At 47.4% G+C, this 21,173-nt stretch overlaps 3 protein-coding genes across 4 annotated transcripts in view; all 3 read right to left on the reverse strand.

The window, feature by feature from the left end:
• LOC308054934 (uncharacterized protein) overlaps positions 1–21,173 on the reverse strand; it is a 155,738-nt gene that overhangs the window by 24,116 nt on the left and 110,449 nt on the right. The gene's annotated exons all lie outside the window — the stretch shown is intronic.
• The window catches only part of LOC308055166 (uncharacterized protein), a 33,696-nt gene continuing 13,676 nt past the window's right edge, over positions 1,154–21,173 (reverse strand). For both annotated transcript variants that reach the window (XM_080368848.1, XM_080368849.1), the window contains exon 2: positions 1,154–6,128. In XM_080368848.1, coding sequence (XP_080224974.1) covers positions 5,602–6,108 — 507 coding nt within the window. In that variant the 5' untranslated portion in view covers positions 6,109–6,128 and the 3' untranslated portion in view covers positions 1,154–5,601. The remainder of the gene's footprint in view (positions 6,129–21,173) is intronic.
• The window catches only part of LOC308055163 (uncharacterized protein), a 28,742-nt gene continuing 13,678 nt past the window's right edge, over positions 6,110–21,173 (reverse strand). Inside the window, exon 2 of the mRNA XM_080368835.1 lies at positions 6,110–14,744. Coding sequence (XP_080224961.1) covers positions 12,472–14,724 — 2,253 coding nt within the window. The 5' untranslated portion in view covers positions 14,725–14,744 and the 3' untranslated portion in view covers positions 6,110–12,471. The remainder of the gene's footprint in view (positions 14,745–21,173) is intronic.

Here is a 21,173-nt window from a genome sequence, read left to right on the forward strand (position 1 = left end):
ACAGGTTCTGTATTTATATTTTTCCCCCCTCTACTTTCCCAGGCAGCTGGCTGGAAATCAATTAGCTGAGCCACTATGTCCTGCTGAGAAACCAAAACATTCTGAATCCTCTTTCTGGTTCTTTTAAAAGAGAAACTCTTTGTTCTGAGCAAGCAAAAGCTTCCTTTCAGTGTGAAAAGCTTCCAAAGGCTATTTTCCCCTCAGCAGTTATAGGGTAGTTAAGGGTCTGAAAAACCCACAATTAATCATTTTGATGGACCCACAAGAATAGACTTCAGCATATTCTACCTTGCAGAAAACTGAGTTTCTCCAGTTTGCTCTAGTTCAGGATGAAAACCAACTTGCAAGGTGGCCCTGAGGTGGGAAGCACATCCACCCTGAGCCAGCTGTGACACACAGGAGCAGCTCTGCCCCAAAGGACGCTGAACTTAATCGTCTTTCTAGAGACTGTGATCATTTTGTGTCCTGTTTGCTCTAGACATTTCACATTTCTGGTCTACTTAGTCATCACATTAATAGCTGTAGATTTCTGGATCTATCTGAAATAAAAATGTGGACAAATAATTCCTGGGGAAATCTGGAAGGCAAACATGCATGGAGGTGTGTGTGTGTCTCGTATACTAGGGTATGTCTAAAGGTGCTTCTTCAGCTAATAAAAGTAAGCAAAAGAGAATGGATGACGCTCATAAACTGGAAAAAAAAATATCAGGAAGCAAGTAATGAGGTTACTTAAGATTTTATTGTACCATGTCCCAAACTAAAGATCAGAAGAAAACTGCTGCACTGTTATATAAATATAGTAGAAGATGAATAAATTCAAGTTAATGAATTGCATCTCTTTGTAAAATAATTTCTGCTTGCGAACAAAGGAGGCATGTTGCAAATTTCTAGCTATTCTGACAGAGCCAGCAGACAGAAGGAGAGCTTGCAAATAAGCATTTGCATCTTCCATGGCACTTTGTGGCCATTGCTGTTAGTGCTACTTCTGCTTTGGGCACTGCTGCTGCTGTTGCTGCTGCGGGATGCTCTTCACAGGACACTTGGTTTGCCCTTTGGGGGACTGGCATTGCTCCACACTCTTTGGAGGACACTTTTCCTGGCATTTTGAAGGTATTTGCTGCTGCTGTTTCTGCTGGTGGGAAGACATCTTTGCTAAGCCTGGAAGAAAACCAAGGTGCCGTTTCTGTTATTTTAAGCCCTCCACACTTCTCCTTTCTGGATGTTACAGTTTCAGTCAGTTCTTCAGCTTTGACATCAAACCAAGAGTGAAGAGCATTTCAAAGTTAATTCTACCACAGAAAACACACAGGGAAAAAAAAAAAAAAAAAGAAAAAAAAAAAACCACACACACACAAACTTGGAAGTCCTTGAGGATGCTGCTGTTCAGACCAGCTTTGTGCTGATGACTCCAGTTTACCCCACATTGCTTTTCTGGGCTCCCATCACAGTTGCCCCTATGGGGATCATCTGCTCCTCAGAGGCCCCAGGGCGTAACAGTATATAAGCATAAATTAATATAACAGGCAAGCACCATCCTAACAAAGTTGTGATTCAACCATGGCTACAGAGGTGGAGGGAAGAGGAAAAAAAAAATAAAAATGAGGGGCTTTCCTTCCTTCCCTCCACTCACTCTTTGCTGAACATTTCAACTTTGACAAGCTAAGAAGCACCCCGGGTTTTAATGAAAGCAGGGTGAGTTCATGGAGAACCCCAGAGCAATATTTAAAACTAGTCAGAGAGGAGCAGAAAGCTAGAGGCGTATCAGTATTGCAAACAGTTTTGAAAGAAAAAAAAAATAATTTGATAACAATCCCTTCTGACAACAGCCACATCTCTGCTTAGTTCATCGAGACCCTCAGAGCAGGAGCCATGTGTCTTGTCATCCAGGGTCTGCCTCAGACCGTGACTGCCCCTCCCACTCATGACGATATGATTTTGCACAAAGAAGTGAAACTCAGAGCCCTGGAGATCCAGGGAACTGCAGTGATCAGCCCGTGGCCGCTCGACAGATGCAAAACAAGCTGCCGGTGGATGCCACGCTTTGGCAGCTGAAACTCAATACTCAATGGTTATCCACAAGGATTTTTATCATCTGGGAAAAAACGATAAGGGTTAGCAAGGGTTTGCTCACCCAAGGAGTTACCAAGCCACTCTCTGGAGCCTCAGAAAGTCTCCAAATAACACAATAAGGCTTTCACCTGTGTGGAGGTGAAATTGCCAGAGAGATGAGCTGAAACTGTTCCTAGAGAAATAAATAAAGAGAAATAAAAATCACCCTATCTCCCAAGAACAGGGCACCAGAAACCCCTACCTATATTGCTAGATGTGCACAGAAGGACCCACCTGGTATCTCCTGCTGTTGGAGGGAGGGAAGAAGAAGCCACTGAAGCTGATGAGCCTCCCCGATGAGAGGCTTTTATACGCTTTCAGAAGTCAGCCCGGGGAGCTGATGACAACAGATTAACTTGATGACCAGAATCTTTCACAACGAGAACCTGCTTCACCAACACCTCCATACACCTGGACTTCAGTCAAGGTCTGTGAGAGATGCCTCCTCTTTCAGGTGCGGGGGATTTGTTGTTTTTAATGCAAGACACACCCAATCTTGTAATAACTGGCTAATTTATTAATAATTCATCTTGTCCCGACCCTGGGCAAAGATCCCACAACTGAACTCAGATTTGAGACGTGGCTCAGATCTGCTCCAGAGGGAGCAGAACATGTTTGCGTGAAGTTTAGGTATTTCTGGGTAGTTTTATCAGTGATCCCCGGGTCAGATCTCCAGCTGACATAAACCTGAGTGGGAGACGTTTGCGTGCTGTATTCCAGCTCCTGGGAAGGGCAGCAGGTCTGCGTTTGGCAGTCCGTGTTCTCAGGGTTTACTTCTGTCCTCCTCCAAAAAGAGAATGAAGCTTTTTATATTGCAAAGAAATCAGAAAGCTTTCCCTTTGGTTTTTTGGGGTTTTTTTTGTTTTTTTTTCCCTGCACTTTCACGTAGCTTTTCAGTGACGCACCTCAAACTTCTTTTTTACAAACAGTAGGTTTGGCTTGCTGAAGTTGTGGCAGAATTTCTTTTTTCTGGGCATGGATCCGTGTTTCAGAAAAATGTTGATACCCTTGAAATTTTTCCAAGGAAGAAACAGAGGAAATGTTTCAACTGAAATATTTTCTAATGGAAAAGGTAGCTTTCTACTACTAATTTCTCAAGCCTCCCTCACTACTATGCCCTGTGGGGTCATATTCAGCCCTATGAATTACAGCCCAGTCTCCATTATGGATGTGTGATACACAGAGGGATGATGGACATGGCTTCCACTGGGTGTAGGAGAGCAGAAGGTGCTAATGGAAACAACATCATCCCATATCTTCACATCCCTCACTCATGCCTGATTTACCAAGGGTCTTAATGACCCTGAGGCTGACACAGATCAAATGTGCCTAATTTGTTGTACACTGGGGAATCTCAGCAATGCTCCCAACTAACCACAAGTGCATAGGAGAGCAGTGTGTCAGGGCTTTTGCAACACGTTTTCCTACAGGAGCAGGAAGCGTGAGGAGCACAAACCAACAGGTCTCTTCTGCCACTTCCCCTGGGGTTTTCAGAGCACCATCTCCCATCTATCATTACCATGGCTGGTATGATGCTAGCAGCACAGAGGGAGAGCGGAAAAAATTTTAAATGACTAAAAGAGCTGATAGAGCTGGATGAAGACGCTTGGAAACCAGTCACAGGTGACTAGTCTATGGGATGGATCTCATTAGTAGCAGCATATGACTTCCTGACTAAGACCTTTTCCATGTCTGGAAGTGGGCACTGATGCTACACATGTGACGGCAGCAAGCGATTATTAGTGAGGCCATGTTCATTGCTGAATCCCCAAAGGTGTGCGCTCAATGGGAGGAATTAAAGACGAACGTTCCTAGTCTCCCCTTCCATTTTCCTGCTTTTGAATTTCTGCTGAATTTCCTGCTGTTGAATATCTGGTCCACCTACCCCTGCTTTGTCTATCTGAACTGCAAGGTGTGTTCAGGCATAGAATTTATTTGCCTTACCGAGACATGTTTTGCCCATCATTATCGCTGCTTGATGGTGTCATCTTTTGGTGTCGACAGAAATAACACAAAAAGGAATCTACCATCAAACTCTCTACACCTGCACACAAGGTTTCATTAAAAGCTGATTTGGTAATAGTGTTTACACACACCTAAATATAACTCTTTTCTTTTCTAGATTAGATACTCTCCACCCTTGCCATAATGATATGGTAGGCGGATAGCAGTTCTCTACATCCCAGACATGGAAATTGTGTGGCCATCATGGAGACAGAGGTAAGCAAGTCACAGGCACAGTATGGAGGACAATGGGGCCATTGTCTCTGAAACTCAGCATTTAAATCAGAGTAATGTCCCTCCAGACAATGGGCTTCCTTCCGTTTCAAAATTATGACTCCAAATAAAGAAGAAGCATTTATAAATTAATTAAAATATTACTGCACCTGCCAGATGTTAACGAACCCGAAATGCCAACCACTCTATCAGCCAGGGAAGTGACTTCTCATTGCAGGTGGGGAAGGGATCGATAACAAGGGTGAGACCTGCCCAAAGCCACACAAAGTATCTGCAGCAAACCTGGGAACAAACCTGCAATCTGCAGGGCTCAGACCTGTTCCTGAACCACAAAAAGATTCATCTCCTGAAGCCAAATCCCCTGCTTTCTATATTTAGTCAGTGAGGATCATGGGAAGAAGTCATCAAAAATACCACTTTTGTCTCCATCAGAATATTTTTAAGATACAGTTAAAATCCCAGCAAGAACATTTTGATTCCTTCTTTCCCTTAAATTTACCTTGTAACAGTTCCTAAGATTTGCCTCCAATATCCAGAGACATTAAGAAGTAAAATACTATCATTAATAAAGCTAAAAAATAAATTTCTATCATGATTTCCAAGCAGGATAAACCTAAATCTTTTTTAATCTGTCAGAAATGTATTGACAAGATGATGCTTTACTTATAGTATTAGAAGACACTCCTCCACATTATAACGCATAGTCTCTGTTTGCAGCACTGCATTGCAGGCACAAATCCTCCGCAACCACGGCAGCTTTTTAAAACAAAAACTAAAATAAGATGTTCTTGGGTCTGAAGCCATGGAAACGAGGTGATGAAAGAAAGACAGAAGACACATGGTGCCATCGATGGTCAATTTTTATTGCTGCACATAGACATTGAAAGACAAGAGGATATGCATTAAATGAGAATTAAAGAATAGAAAGGTAGGCACCTTCCAACAGCACAGCCATTGCTAAATAACTTCTCAAGATGCCCAGCAGTGTAATATCGGCCAACTGCAGTTACCAAGAAAAAGGTGCTGAGATAGCAGTAGCAGAAGTAGCATAAGAAGCAAAGATACAGCCTGGAAACATTCAGAGAAATGTTTTCCAAGACAAAGAGAGCACAGGCTAACCAGATCAGGAGAGGTCTCAGTACATTGCGGATGGGTCTGTAACTTCTTTTTCATTCCGTGGATGCTCATGAGCCCATGGATACCGCAATGCAGCGAAGCACCAGGACTGCACGCGAGGCTCATGCGTTAAGGCCATCAGCATGGGCGAGAACAGACAGTGCTGCATGGCTCCAGGCACACCGTCTCGCACGTATCAACGCACTTGGTGGTACACACCTCCACGCATGAGGCTGGGCAGGGCTCCACACACTTGGTGCTGCACTGGGTGGCACAGGGCTCCACACACTGGGTGGTGCACTGGGTGGCACAGGGCTTTGCGCAGACATCGATGCACTTAGGTGGGCAGACCTCCACGCACTGTGTGCTGCAGGGGTTCACGCACTGGACGCTGCAGGGCTCCACGCACTGGGTGCTGCAGGACGTGGTGCACTGGGTGGCACAAGGCTCCACGCACTGGGTGGTGCAGGATGTGGTGCACTGGGTGGCACAAGGCTCCACGCACTGGGTGGTGCACTGGGTGGCACAGGGTGTCGGGCAGACCTCCATGCACACCGTCTTGCAGGGCTCCACACACTTGCTGCATTTCTGCACGCAAATGGGAGGGGGCAGGCAGGGCTGTTTGCACTGCTCGTAGCAAGACATCCTTCTAGGTGCTAGTAAAGCTAAAGACAAAGATAAAAAGAGGACAAAATCAGGATGCTTGTTCTTTATTCTCGAGCCACAATTCACAACCCAAGCTCTGGAATGTATATAGCAGTTAACTGTTGGACTGAGAAAAGGACTGTTAGAAAAAATTGCATGTGTGAATGATTTGTGGATTCAGACACATGCAACCAACACTAGCAGGGAACTTGCAGGCATCACTGTTAAGAAGGCTAGAGCCATAAACCCTGAATTTGATAGAATTACCCACAGCTAAACTTTGTAGAAGCCGTAACATGAAAATAGTTCATCTCCTAATCTTCTTAGGGCCCATCTTTTGCTAATCACACCTTCAGTTCCTCACGCGCACCACAGAGTATGTCCCCCTTTGTGTAGACGTTGAGCTGCTAAAGCCCAAGGATGAAGCCTAAAGACCACAAATCCAGACACTATCGCAAATCCGCGAGCTGTGTATCATGGTACGTCGCTGGAGCTGTATCAAAATGAATGGGCTCCTCCTTTCGTAAGAGGAGGGTTGGCCCAGAGGTTGCAGCTCCTGTTTCCAATTCATTTTCTCATCTTGACTTCTCCCAGATGTCTCCTGCAGCTTTGCCTGCAGGCATTCTGCAGCTTCTTTCTGCCAGATAATGCTTCTTCCCACCCATGTCTTTTGAAGTCCCAAGACTCACTCTGCAGCATCCACTAATTTATTTAATTTCCAGATTTAATGAGGCATAAAAAAATAATGAAGATAGAATACGAAGGAGGATGAGAGACCATCACAGTTTCTGAAGAGGTGACAGGACATTTGCAAGCTACTTAAGGAAGAGCAAACTCTAAATAAGAATTGAACATCCTCTCCCCCATTCCAGGACAAATCCCGGAACAGAAACAACAGGAGCAAAGCTCTCCTGTGATCAGTAATATATTCTCTTGACCAGAACGACCAAGTAACACAGCCATCGCATCATTCCCTGATAAATCCGAGAAAGACTTACCAGTCCACCAATGCAGGTGAATGAGGGAGAAGTCAAACGAACTGGTGTGAGCATCAAAATGCAAACCTTTTTATATGGCTTGCATGGCGTCACCTCCGGAAACAAGGGAGCCCAGGGGTATGGACACCTGACCACTAACTACCTGAACAAGCTCCACCTGTACATGCTTTACATATTTGTTTACATCCTAATTTTTGATGGAAACCCTCTTCCAGGAAAAACATGTGATCCTGAGCAAATTCTGCTTCCACCTAATAGCCAAGTCATATGGTTCCCAACGAGAATGATAGAGTAATTAGAAAAAATCAGGTACCGGATTAATTGCTTTTCAGAAAAGATTTAATAAGCATGGATATTTTCATCTCCTTATTTCCATAAATATCTGAATGATACCTTGGGTTTGTTTCAGTGCAGTAAGAATGATTAACTATTATTAGCAAAGATGGACAATTGATCTGATTTGCTATGAGAAATATCATGTCCTAATTCTCATGGTAAGAAACAGCTAATCGTGCAGTGGGCTTCCACACATTACTGAGGTGTCTGTTTCTCTAATAGCTTTTTAACTATGAAATACACCCGACCCATTCCTCTCCACCGTCCATTCACAACATTCACGCTTGGCAATGCCAATGGGGACACAGCTCCTGTTGCCTTGAGGACCTCTTCGAGCCATCAGGGCAAAGCAAAGGGGCACCCATTTTAAAGGCATTTTTCACTGCCAGAGCAACGTAAAGGGCTTCAGTTTAAGTGGGATTAAGGCCCAGGACTCCACATTAGTATACTGAAGCCTTTTGTTGACCAGGATATCTCGCTGAGCTCCGCAGCACAGAAAATATTTCTCTGAGATACTCCAGTCACAGAGGTGGAATAGGATCGTCCTGCAATTAGGTGAGCAAATGCCCCAATGAGATCACTTACACAAATGCTAAATGAGCAAAAATAAAAAAAAACTAAAACAAACACAAACCCCCCAGCCTGTTCAGCATGAGCAGTGCATCCTGTTTACACTGGAAACCGGGAGAATTGCAGGCACCGACACTGGTTCCTTTCTAATGTTTACACGGGCAAACTGGAATTCCTAAGCCCATGTGAGCTGATGAATTTGCACAGCTCCCGACATCCTCCCAGCAGCACCTCACTGTTTGTTCAGTCTTTCCACTCCTCTTCCTTTGCTGGACAGACTCGTGTGCAATTTCTCCACCCAAGGCTCATACTGCTGCACCGGCAGCTTTTATGAACGATGGGAAGAAACAGGGACTTGTACAGTGTGGTTTGCTTGTCTTAGACATCTGCTTCAGGGTGAAGAGAAACACCCATGACTGCATTAAATAGACCCTGCAGACCGAAAAGCAGAGCAGATAGCTCTGATGTAACCATCTAGACAGATTTATCTCTCCTCCTAGAGCTAACCCAGCTGGGTGATGCTGAGCAAGCAACTGTCCTCCAGTACTTTTAAGTCCCCTCACAGCAGCAGCCTTCAACACTTATCTTGCTGAGGAGTTTCTCATAGTCCGGTTGGTACAGTTCTTCATGCTTTCCTAGGGCTCCAGGCTCACCTCTAAAACGAGGGGTGAGGACCGGTCCTACGTCTCCCTTTCTATAGTGGGTTACTGTATACCCTATTGTTATATTTGATTAGCAAGAAATTGTAACGACTTCGGAGAGAACTAGACATTTTAGGAGATATAAATTGATCTGCACTTGTAATATGTAGGAACATCAGAGAGCTGGATTATTATTCTTAATTGATGCTTATTTGTGGGTCTCTATTACATTTACGAGCAATTTGGTCATTTGACTAGTCACATTAACTTCAGTGAGTCAGGACCCCACAGCAACATCCTTTTGTGGCCATACTCCTTTGGCAAAAGAGCGGAAAAGAAGTGATTTTGCCAAATCTGACACTTCTGGAACCTATTTAATTAAATGGCACACGTTAAGGTCTCTTGCAGCACCGGAGGCTGGTGCGATGGTAGCGCTTTGATGAAAAAAATATACGACAAAGCACAAACCTGAACCAGAAGAGGTTCCTGGAGCCCAAAAGGAGACAGACTCCCCTACCCAGAGGTTTGCCTGGTGCTTGGAAGAATATTTCTGAAAAACTCAGTAGAAAAGGACATGGTCAACACTTTTGGCTGCCAATAACCCAAGAGAGACTTCATATTTCACTGCCAAGAGCTCCCAAAGGTGGAGGCACTTCAAGATCGGAGCCCTTTTCCTATAGCTATAAAAATTTTCCCTGCAGACATGAAATACCACATGGTTACAGAGACATGGTTATTAACAGAAGCATAAAACTCCAGGATATGCAGATGTCATGATTTTTAATGGAAACATCTCAAAGTGACATTTTTCCCTGGGCAGATGCTCAGACATGCACTGTTTTGGGCCGTTCAGCTGGATTTCTGCTAGGAAAAAAATAAAACAAAACTATTTCATAAACTGCTGGCTTCCTTACTTTGAAAATGTGATTACCTCTGGATTTCTTTGCATCTCTTGGTTTACCTAAAAGCTGCCTAAGTAAGACTCCTTCCTCTGTGGCATCCAGCAGCGGTCGGCGTCAGGGATTTCATTTTGTTTGTGCAGCACCCTATACAGTACACTATTGTTTTGGTGGGCAAAGCATCTTCATGGAAATCGAGGATTCTCCCCATATTCTCAGCACGGTAAGCCCACTCTCCTGCACTTTGTTGCAATTAAATCTTAAAATCGGAGCTTCAATACACCCGACTTTCCCCTCTCATCACTCCCTACCACAGGTACCCAGGGAAGGTGCGAGGGTGTGATCCTGCACCCAGGGCAGCTGCCAGGTGGGGCTGGTCTCCAGGCTGCTGGTCCATCGCCTCCATCGTCGCATAGCTGGGATGCCAACAGGCTGAGTGCAGAATGCAATTAGCCTCACATGAAAACAAGTGGGTTGTCTAGTCTGTGCCCTGGGGACCATTTGATCAAGTAATTAGATCATTACTTCTGGGGCTGAGAGGAACCCAAATACGGCACTATCCGCCTCTTTTCCTGTTTACTCAGGAAGGTGAGTGCCTCGTGAAGAATGATAAGTGAGCATCTGAATGCAATTAAATCTGAAAAAGAGGAACTAGCTGTGGTTACGAAAAAAATAACTAATCTGTTTTATCTTTTGCCTTCTGACTGTTGCATGTATTTGTTTTGATTTGCCCAGTATTTTAGAATGGGAATCTAGCTTTCCTTAGGATTTTTTTTACATTACTGAATAAAAGCATCCTGATCTCTGAGGAATACATTGGAGAGTTCACAGCACATTGCCTGACAGAGAGAGAACTGTGGGCCTACTACATTTGCTTAGGCTGAAGAGCAATTTTCCCCCTAATTGTTTTAACAGTTTTGCAGATGTAGGTGTTCAGGGAGGAAAGATCTCTCCCTCTTCCTACAGCACAATCTTGAGATGTTCACCTGGAAACAAACTGTTTGCTCTCTGCTGATGGTCTCAGCCTTTTAAAATCTGAATTTCTACGTTCATAGGAAGGACTAAATATAATGCAAGCATCGTGCCATCAGAAGGATGCTACAGAGAAACAGTTGAAGTGGAAATCTTATCTGAATGCCATTTTTTTTCACCTACAGATTCTTATTTCCCAGGATGTTCCATTTAATTTTGGAGCAGGAGCAAAGGAAATGGTTGCTCGCACTTTTTAATGAATTTTAAAGGACTTTTGGAGTCAGGAGGGTGATAAGGAAGCCTCATTTAGTTTGGCATTTCTATTGCATAGCATTTTGTGTTCAGGTAATGCCCAGAGCACATGCCGAAGTCCAGACACCCGCTGTGGTAAGTGCTGCACAACCCAGCGGCAAGAGCCAGGGTCTGCCACAGCCTTGGAAGAGGAGGATAGAAGCAGAAGAGCTGTGAGGGTGGGACGATCTGCACGAGGACGGAGCTCCCCAACCCACGTGCAATGCCACATCCATTGGGTATGATTTATCCTGTCCCACTGTTGGTGGGACTCCCCTACTGGAAAAAGTGAGACAGCAGTAATGGCAGGTTAGTCACCAGCCACGTGCCCTGGGGCATCTTTAAAGAGCGAGCCAGCAGGTGCTGGCAGACAGAGCAGCGCCCAGGTCTGCTGCTTCAGCAGCTGGGCTGGCTTCCCCCGCCATCTGCCACCCCATCTAACCTCCCTTCAGAGGCCACTGCAAAGCCCAGTCTGTCCCCACCCCCCTGCACCAGTTCTGCTCTGGAAACCTGCGGAGCACAACCCTTGGGCTGTGTAACAGGGTGACTTGGAAGCCCTGAGGATGTTGCTTACTCCTGGGTGAGCAATTTGCAAACAAATTTGATGCTAAGGAGGAAGCACTGGGATCCTGTTGGCAGGTATTTATGGAGGGTTACCAAAATTGTCCAAGACACCTTCCTAATACTAATAACATTTCTGCAGAGCTCAGTGGTGGGTGGTGTCGATCTCCCTAACTGATGAGGCTTGCCCAGTCGCCACTGGAGACAAGGAGATAGAAGTCGACAGCAAAAGGCTGAGATGGGACCTTTACACATGGGTGACAGTTGGGAGGCAGTCTCCCAGACCTGCTCATCTTCTCCCTGTTAGTGTCTTATCTACCCATTTCTCGGAATATTTCATTTCTGCCCATGGGATGCAGACACGGCTGGCCCTGAGCTCCTCCAGCTTTGGAGAGGCACTTCAGCAAGTGGTTGGGTTTTCAAAGTCTTTTCAAAACCATGGGAGAGCAGTATTTCCTTGTGATGTACAGCATCCCCTCTCCCAGCAATGAGCTGGGATAACCCAGATGAGTCCCAGGTCTCCAGCTATTGTCTTAGACCTTCCCCTGCATTCTAGCAGGACCCGCCACTCTACAGAGATCAGGCTTTTTAGGAAGAAATTAAAAGGACAAAGTGTGAGTCTGGGGGAATGCTAAAGTGAAGGAAACACTTGCAGACAGCTGATGTCAAGATTTTATTTTTTTTTTAATTATTGCTTCATACAAGAAAGGGAGAAGATGGCAAGAAAGAACAAATGGGGAAACCCCTCCATCCACATCAGTGCAAAGAAGAATTACAGAATCTCTCTCCCAGGCAAGATTCCTGGGGGCACAAAATCAATTAGTTACACGTTACAAGGGAAGTCACGGGTTTTGAGGTGAATACAGCAGAAATGATGCAGAATGTAAGGAGGACCGTTGGAGGATTTTACTCTTCCTGGGGCAGGAAGGGCACTAGGAGAGCAAAGATGCGAGGAAGGCATTGGCAGATTCAGGGATCTGCAAACCATTTTCATTCCTCAGCCTTTGGAGACACACACCTCACCACCAGGGCAACGGCACTGCGGAGTGGGGTCCCCCTGCAACTCTCAGCACAGCAGCCCCCGCATGCAGCCCCTCAAGGAGCCATGCATTTACGACAGCGGACATCAGTGCAGGTGATGCAGTAGCGCCGGCCGCAGGCAGGGGTGCAAGTACTCACGCACAAGGGGATGCATTGTGTAACACAGGCAGTGGGGCAGGAATCCACACACTTTGTAACAGCCTGAACGCCCCCACAGCAGGGATCCACGCACGTGGTGGAGCACTTGGCCATTTCCTTGCAGCACTGATCCACGCATGTGGTGGTGCACTCACTCACACCTCCACAGCAGGGATCCACGCACGTGGTGGTGCACTTGGTCACTTCCTTGCAGCAGGGATCCACACACGTGGTGGTGCACTTGGTCACTTCCTCGCAGCAGGGATCCACACACGTGGTGGTGCACTTGGTCACTTCCTCGCAGCAGGGATCCACACACGTGGTGGTGCACTTGGTCACTTCCTCGCAGCAGGGATCCACACACGTGGTGGTGCACTTGGCCATTTCCTTGCAGCACTGATCCACGCATGTGGTGGTGCACTCACTCACACCTCCACAGCAGGGATCCACACACGTGGTGGTGCACTTGGTCACTTCCTTGCAACAGGGATCCACGCACGTAGTGGTACATTCACTCACACCTCCACAGCAGGGATCCACACACGTGCTGGTGCATTTGGTCACTTCCTTGCAGCACTGATCCACGCACGTGGTGGTACATTCCCTCACACCTCCACAGCAGGGATCCCCGCATCTGGCGGTGCACCTGGTCGCTCCACCACAGCAGGGATTCACACACTGAGTGCATCTGGTCACACATCCACAACATGGAGCCACGCACCTGGTGGCACACTTTATCATTCCTCCACAGCAGGGATCCATGCACCTGGTAGTGCACTTGGTCACCTCTCTACAGCAAGGATCCACACACCTGGTAGTGCACTTGGTCACTCTGCCACAGCATGGATCCACACATGTAGAGGTGCATCTGGTCATAGCTCCACAGCATGGATCTACACACCTGGTGGTGCACTTGGTCACTCTGTCACAGCATGGATCTACACACCTGGTGGTGCACTTGGTCACTCTGTCACAGCATGGATCTACACACCTGGTGGTGCACTTGGTCACTCTGTCACAGCATGGATCTACACACCTGGTGGTGCACTTGGTCACTCTGTCACAGCATGGATCTACACACCTGGTGGTGCACTTGGTCACTCTGTCACAGCATGGATCTACACACCTGGTGGTGCACTTGGTCACTCTGTCACAGCATGGATCTACACACCTGGTGGTGCACTTGGTCACTCTGTCACAGCATGGATCTACACACCTGGTGGTGCACTTGGTCACTCTGTCACAGCATGGATCTACACACCTGGTGGTGCACTTGGTCACTTCCTTGCAGCAGGGATCCACACATGTGGTGGTGCACTTGGTCACTTCCTTGCAGCAGGGATCCACACATGTGGTGGTGCACTTGGTCACTTCCTTGCAGCAGGGATCCACGCACGTGGTGGTGCACTTGGTCACCTCCTTGCAGCAGGGATCCACGCACGTGGTGGTGCACTTGGTCACTTCCTTGCAGCAGGGATCCACGCACGTGGTGGTGCACTTGGTCACTTCCTTGCAGCAGGGATCCACGCACGTGGTGGTGCACTTGGTCACTTCCTTGCAGCAGGGATCCACACATGTGGTGGTGCACTTGGTCACTTCCTTGCAACAGGGATCCACACATGTGGTGGTGCACTTGGTCACTTCCTTGCAACAGGGATCCACACATGTGGTGGTGCACTTGGTCACCTCCTTGCAGCACGGATCCGCACACGTGGTGGTGCACTTGGTCACTTCCTTGCAGCAGGGATCTGCACACGTGGTGGTGCACTTGGTCGCTTCCTCACAGCACGTATCTTCGCATCTGGTGGTGCACTCTGTCACTTTGCAGCAGCATGGGTTCACACACGTGGTGGTGCACCTGGTCACTTCCTCACAGCACGGAGGCACACGCATGGCAACTGCGAGGCAGGATGGATCCAGGCACCCGGCTGCCTGCGTCACACCAAGGTTACCCAGGTTCACGTAAGTGGTGGTGCCCTGAGGAATCTGAGCATAGCAGCAGGGATCCACACAGGGACGCAAGCAGGGATCCACACAGGGACGCAAGCACTGGATGTTACGGACAGCACCACAGGGATCCACGAGTTTTTTCATGGGAAAACTCTTCACCAAGATGGTGGGAGGTGCAAGGCAGACCTGTCTCAGCTGGCAATCATTTTGGCAACGCATCTTTGAGGGAGGGGTAATGTCTGAAAGCAGGAAAGGAATATGTTTTGTGGGAAACAGGGATATTCAGCTTTCACAAGGCTATTTTAGACATGGAGTTAAACTACACTTTCCCCAGCAGAATACTGAAAAATATACTGGGAAGACAGCCTGAAATCCATAGCAGAGCACTACCTCCACATGGAAGCATTTTAGAGAAGTTTGTAGCTACTGGCTTCTCAAAACAGGAAAGAAAAGTGGTGTTATTTGGACTCAGCTCAGATTATCCTGCAGGGTCTGAAGTCATGACCATAGCTCCCCTTGGTTTGGGATTTACTTTTTGGCATTACTTCCCTATTTTCACCTGAAAAGGAGTTTACTGGGCTTCTGAGGGTGCCCTGTCCACATGCAGGTCCTCAGCTAGAGGACACGAGTGGAGGCTTCACGCTGGAAAACGCTTCCACAAGGAAAGGATCAGAGACTCGCAGTGCAGCTGCTTTCCTACCTTTCCCACAGAAGTCCTCCTGGCTCTTCTCGTCCAGACTTCCTTCCAGGCATTGCTTACCCTTGCAGCCTGCGAGTCTCCACTTCTTATCTTCCCTCCCACTTTTTTCCTTTGAAGTCCTAGCTTTGCCTTTTGATCTCTCTCAAACCCAGTAATTCCCTGGTTAAAAGAGGGTAGCAATGGCATTGGGGAAAGAGAGAGGTTAGTCCACTCTCATCTACCCTGAGACGCATCTTGATGGAGAAAGCACAGCAGTTGCAAAATAAACAGCAAATAAAGACTGGTAGAAGATGGAATTAATATTTACCCTTAGCTCAGCTGCTTGATAAGTACCACACACAAACCTCACCAAGCAGAAGCACTCACAAGTCTTCTAACTTGCTTCTGCAGACAAGATTTAAAAATTAAATAACCCCAGCCACTACCTTACTTCCCAGTAAGCCAAGAGAGACTTACCCAATTCACCACCAGCAACTAGCAAACGAAACCAAAATGGTTTAAGAAACACTACAATATGAATCCTTTTATATGATTTCAGTGTCTGTGTCTCCGGAAGTGAGACACCTCAGGGGTATGGAAATAAAATTTTTAATAATCCAGACCAGCTCCACCTCCAATCCTTCAATTACTTGCTTACATTATAATTTTTAATGAAACCTAGCCACCAAGGTGGTACATGCAACACTATGACTGCTGCCTGCAAGCCTGAATTCCTGATCCACGTATTTCCTATGGGGGATGGGGAATAAAGAACGGATGATACAGCCTGGAAACAATCCCCCTCGGGATTAAACTTTGTTTTGATAAAAGTTAATTTGGGACATTTTCTTGCACCTTCCCCCAAGCCAGCCATACAAACCAGGATGACAGATGAGATAGGACTCAGTAAGTGGCTTCGTTCTGCTCTACTGCGTGAGTTTGGTCGCCCTGACCAGCACACAACATCCATCCCACTGAGAATTATATTCCCTATAATCTGGTTAGAATTCCCCTTGTTGCAGCTTGCAGTCATTGCCCCTCACCCTGTCTCTGGGCACCTCTGAGAAGAGCCCCAAGAGCTGAAAGGGACCCCAGGACCTCCCCTGAGCCTTTGCCTTGCCAGAGTGAGCAGGTCCTTCAGCCTCTCCCCATTCACAATCTCCTCAAGGCCTCTGGACCCTCTTGGTGGTCTCCACTGGACTTGCTCCAGTTTGTCAGAGCCTGCCTTGCACTGTGGGCCCCAGATGGGACACAGTGTCCAGATGTGGTCTCATGTGCCAGATGGAAAGAAAACCAGTTATACCCCACAACTGTTGGTTTACCCTGGAGTATCCAAGGTTTCTTGGCAGCTGTGTAGCATCTCTGCTCCTCAACCAAGTCCAGTATGCCAGCACAATCAAAATTTGTTATGATTTTGGCAATTAGGCAACAAGGGAAGACTTCACACTGGGTTAAGATCTTCAGTGTCTCTCAGGCTCCTTCCAGGACTTCTCCTGTGGTTGCCCATCTCTATGTGGTGACGCTCCAGGGTGATGAACCATCTGTGTTTGGTGCTCTGACCATAGCGTCCCTGGTAAGTGGCCCTTTTTGGTTTGCTGTGCACATTTCTGTCTTACAGCAGGCTAAACTGAGCCCGACATACACCATTCATGATAGCTAACTGTGCACGGCTGCCGCAGCACAGAGTCACCACGTTTGCCTACCAGAATTGTGGTCAAGTAAAGATGTTCTCGTCTGAAAATCCCTCATTAGAAGAGAGAAGGGAGAGCCAAGTGCATCGCCTGTGAGAGATTAAATACCCTGAAACTTCCTTCTCTGCTCACTCCAAACAAGCCTTAAGTCACTTGGTGACACAAGCATCCAACCAGTATTACTTGCACACAGAGACGAGGGCATATGTCATCCAGAGACCAAGGTGTGTTTTGTGTCTGCACACTATTCTTCTCCCTTTAAATGTCTGTCCCTACACTGCTGAGCACCATAGTGTCCAACGTAGTAGCTTTTGGTTATTTAAGTCAAAATACATAAACCTGGGATGTGTGACCACTTGGGTGGCCAGCTCATTACTGACCACAGTGATTTCAATTAACCCTTAGTATAATTCAGCTGACTTTGCTAAACCAGTAGGCTGAAGGGACAAGGGTGGTGGTCACTCCTCCTATCACCCATCTGCTCTTCAGGGGGCTACCTGCATGAGGATAAAGGCAACGTCATGGCGGCGGAGCAGCGTTATGTTATTTGAGTCACAGCTTGAGGAGAAAATGCAAAACATCACGCGACTAGTGATGATACGAGAGTTTCCAGAAGCACGTCAGGACACTACCACCATCAATGCCACGTCTGAACAGGACAGCGGCAGTGACAGAAAGAGGTCAGGCGTGGCTAAAAAAAGAATCGCCAGGATCCCACATCCCATCATGTCTCTAATGGCCCACATGATGTGTTGGGCTGGAGGATGTTTTACCGTCCCAGAAAAACTGACCCATGACTGGCTGACTACTTGAGAGCAAGCTGAGAGACCATTCATTTCCTAAATTCTTCTCTGGCGTCAGCCTCGCTGAAAGAACACGTGAATTCACAAGCCATCTTCCCTCACTCGAGGCTGGGCTGCAGCCACGGAAATAGCCGGTTTCCATTTAAAATAATTAGCCAAATAATCCATCACAGGGCAGAGGTGGAGCGGGGCCGGGTTAGCAAAGCAGAGCTTGTCTGTGTGCCTGGGGCAGCTCATCTCCGGAGGCCAGGCTCTTGAATATACAAGGCAGATCCCAGGTTAAAGTTGCCGTGTCTGCGCGCCGTCGTTATTTGCTGATACCCAGCTGGGTAAGTATCACTGGGACCATACAGATCTCAGCCTTTTGCTGGTGTTAATTTTCTGTTATGTCCTGAAATACATTACTGCAACCAGCCACACAAGGGAAATTGTTCCTTGGCTCTCACACCTCCTGGGTGATAAGGGCTTGGAAGATTAATAATCTCCTTCCTTCGTGCTAACTTTGCTGTAATTCCCACGGACGCTCTGCAAAACGCTTCCTGCTGTCTCAGCGCTGGATTTAGAGGGATAAAACACCATCCTGCTCTCCGAGCGCCTACACGGCAGCCAGGAGCTGAAACTGCTGTGCATGGTTATCGTCTAAGCGGTGAGGTGACTGCAGCATCGCATACAGCAGCAGCCAAGGTCCCAGGTAAGAGTGCCTAGCCTCACGGTAAACCTGAACTATGTCCTTCTTTTACCTGTCTAGCCTACTGCTGCTTTTAGCCATGGTGAAGGTAGGACAGCAATAGCTGCACCTCTTGCGGCAGCTGCGAGACGGGCGTTCTGCAAGGGAGTTTCAGAACAAGGGGAAAGCATCTGGAAAAGAGAAGGGATTAACCTGATGTTTACAAACCTGCTGAAAATGTTAATCAAATCCACTGCTGTCTGCACAAGAAAATGCTGCTAGGGCAAAATTGTGCAGCAGAAACAGGCGTTAATAAGAAAGGCTAAGTTTGGAAGTTTATACAGGAAAATAGAAGGACCAAACTTCTTTTCATAGGGAGGGTTGCAGAATTTGTGGGGGAGAAACCCCAAAACCCAGCAGATTTTCTCAGTATTCCTTATTTCATGAACAAATCATGGCACAAACAGTAACCACCTCGGCAAGGAATTCACCAGCCAAGAAAATGAAACATCTGATGCTTAGTAGACACCAAATCACTCTTTTTCTTTCAGGCTTGCCTGCAGTGCAGAAAGATGTCTTCCCAGTGCAAGCCACCCTGCCTGCCCCCTTCTGCCTGCACGGGGGAGGCTGTGCACACCAACCCTTGCCCATCGCATTGTGCCATGGTGGACCTGGATGCCCACCCTGGGCAGGACATGCACCCTTGTCCTGAGCAGACTTTGGAGGTGGCCTCCTGCCTGTGCCAGGCTTCAGCCACCTGCCTGGATGCTTGCCCTCAGGTTGGGCTCACCTGCCCACCTCCTGCTGACCCCATGCCCAGGGATGCCTGCTGCCCTGAGCATGCAGCCGCCTGGGACTCCTGTGGACCTCTATGTGTGGATGTCAGCGTGTGCTCGGCAGCGATCCCCTGTGATCCCCCTCAAAGCAAGGGAGGGGACAGCTTCCCGTGCCAGCCCACAGCCTTGCCAGTGCAGCCCTGTGCCACCGAGATAGTTGGGACGTGCGCGGAATCCTTTCCCCTCCAGCACACAATCTCGCCAGAGAGTCCCTGCACCCCTGAGACAGCAGGAACCTGTGTGGACACCTTCCCCGTGCAGTATCCAGCCTCACCAATGGATCCCTGCACCCTCGAGACAGATGGGACCTGTGTGAAGACCTTCCCCCTCCAGCACATAATCCCGACGGTGGAGCTCTGCCCCACTGACACAGCTGGGACGCCTGTGGAGACCTTCCCCCTCCAGCAAGAAATCTTGCTGATGGAGCCTTGCATGCCCAAGACAGTTGGGACCTGCATGGAAAACGTCACCTTGCAGCAACCAATCTCAGCTGTGGAGCCCTGCACCCTTGAGGTGCTGGAGACCTGCACGGAGGAGCCCTCCTGCACTCAGGGTGTGATCATCAGTGATCCCTGCCCTGATCAGTGCTCGATTACACGCATGGATCTCTGCACATCCCAAAGCGTGATTTGTACCGAGCCAGGCGTGTCCCAGACCACCGCAGAACCCACGGGGACATGCATGCCCCAGGGCACTGCAGACACCAGCCCCACCAAGGGCACGTCCAAGGGCGCTGGAGCCCACCCATCCCCACGCGCACCTTTCCGCCTGAACACCCGCACTGCTGCCATCGTGGAGCGGTGTCTTTCCCGGTGTCAAAACTGGCTGCGAGGCAAGAAGTAAGAGCAGCATCAGCAGGCACATGGTAAAGACGATGTTTCCCCTGCATAAATGAGACCTCCTCTTGGTTTCTCAGGTATAACGAGAGAGAAAATTGCTTCATATGAAATAAAAAAAAAAAAAATACTTTTCAATCATCTGTTAATTACGGCTCTTATTTTTATTGCCTAATGTTAACTGCAATAATAATGGCAAAAGCGCAATGCAAGTATGAATTACATTCAGAGACACGTTTCATCATCCTCAACCTTTTTACTTCCCACATACAAGTAACTACTTTCATAGTCTGTCTTAAATTCAGTTAGGATTTTGCCCTTGCATTTTCTATCCTCTTTTTTTAATGGCCTTTTAGATTGATGTTATTATGAGAATATTGAGAAAAGCAGCCCAAAGGCATCATTTTAACATAGCTTGAGAAAGGTCTTTTAACGAGATACAAAACGACAGACAGCATTTAGGGTGAAGAAAGAGCAAACGCTGAATAGAAAGAAGTTGCAGAAAACACCAAACAAGTGATGCTGAGAAATGGGACTTTTGTTGCACAATGTCCAGTTGAAAACTGGGTAAAACTCCGTATAATTAAAAGGTTTTGTCACTTAACAGCTTTCCCCAGAACCAGAGTTATACCTCTAAATATTAGCAGCAACCTGATGCAGTAAACAGATAAAGCTTGTTAAAACATAGAAAAACCAAGGGGAGAAGGATATGACGATTACTCCTGCAGCTGCCTGCCGTGTAATTCATACATTATCTGACGTTTCTTGCCCAGCAGCCCTATCAGACTCGGTGCTGGCATCCGAGGCTCTCCGTACTCCCGGTGGCATTTGGTCACGAGCTGCTGTCTGTCGATACGGCAGTTTGCTGCCACTGCAAGAGGAGCCCAATGCAGTTCACAGCCGCCTGGAAAAATAATGAGAACCAGCCCAGGCATCCGTAAACAGCTGCTCAGTGAAAGCCATTTTTATTGGATTACAGCACTTTGTTTGCTGGGTCTCTAACACCCTCTGTTAGAAAGAGTTTTCCTGCCTCCACAGGCACATCGAATGAAATATCTCTGTGCATTAGCATGCTCTGTGTATTTGCAAAGAGATGAAACAAGTCTTTACAGTGTAGCGATAATCGCAGTTTATTAGATTGAGGGAATAAATCTTG

The sequence above is a fragment of the Falco punctatus genome, assembly GCF_963210335.1.
Source record: "Falco punctatus genome assembly, chromosome: 18".
NCBI lineage: Eukaryota > Metazoa > Chordata > Aves > Falconiformes > Falconidae > Falco > Falco punctatus.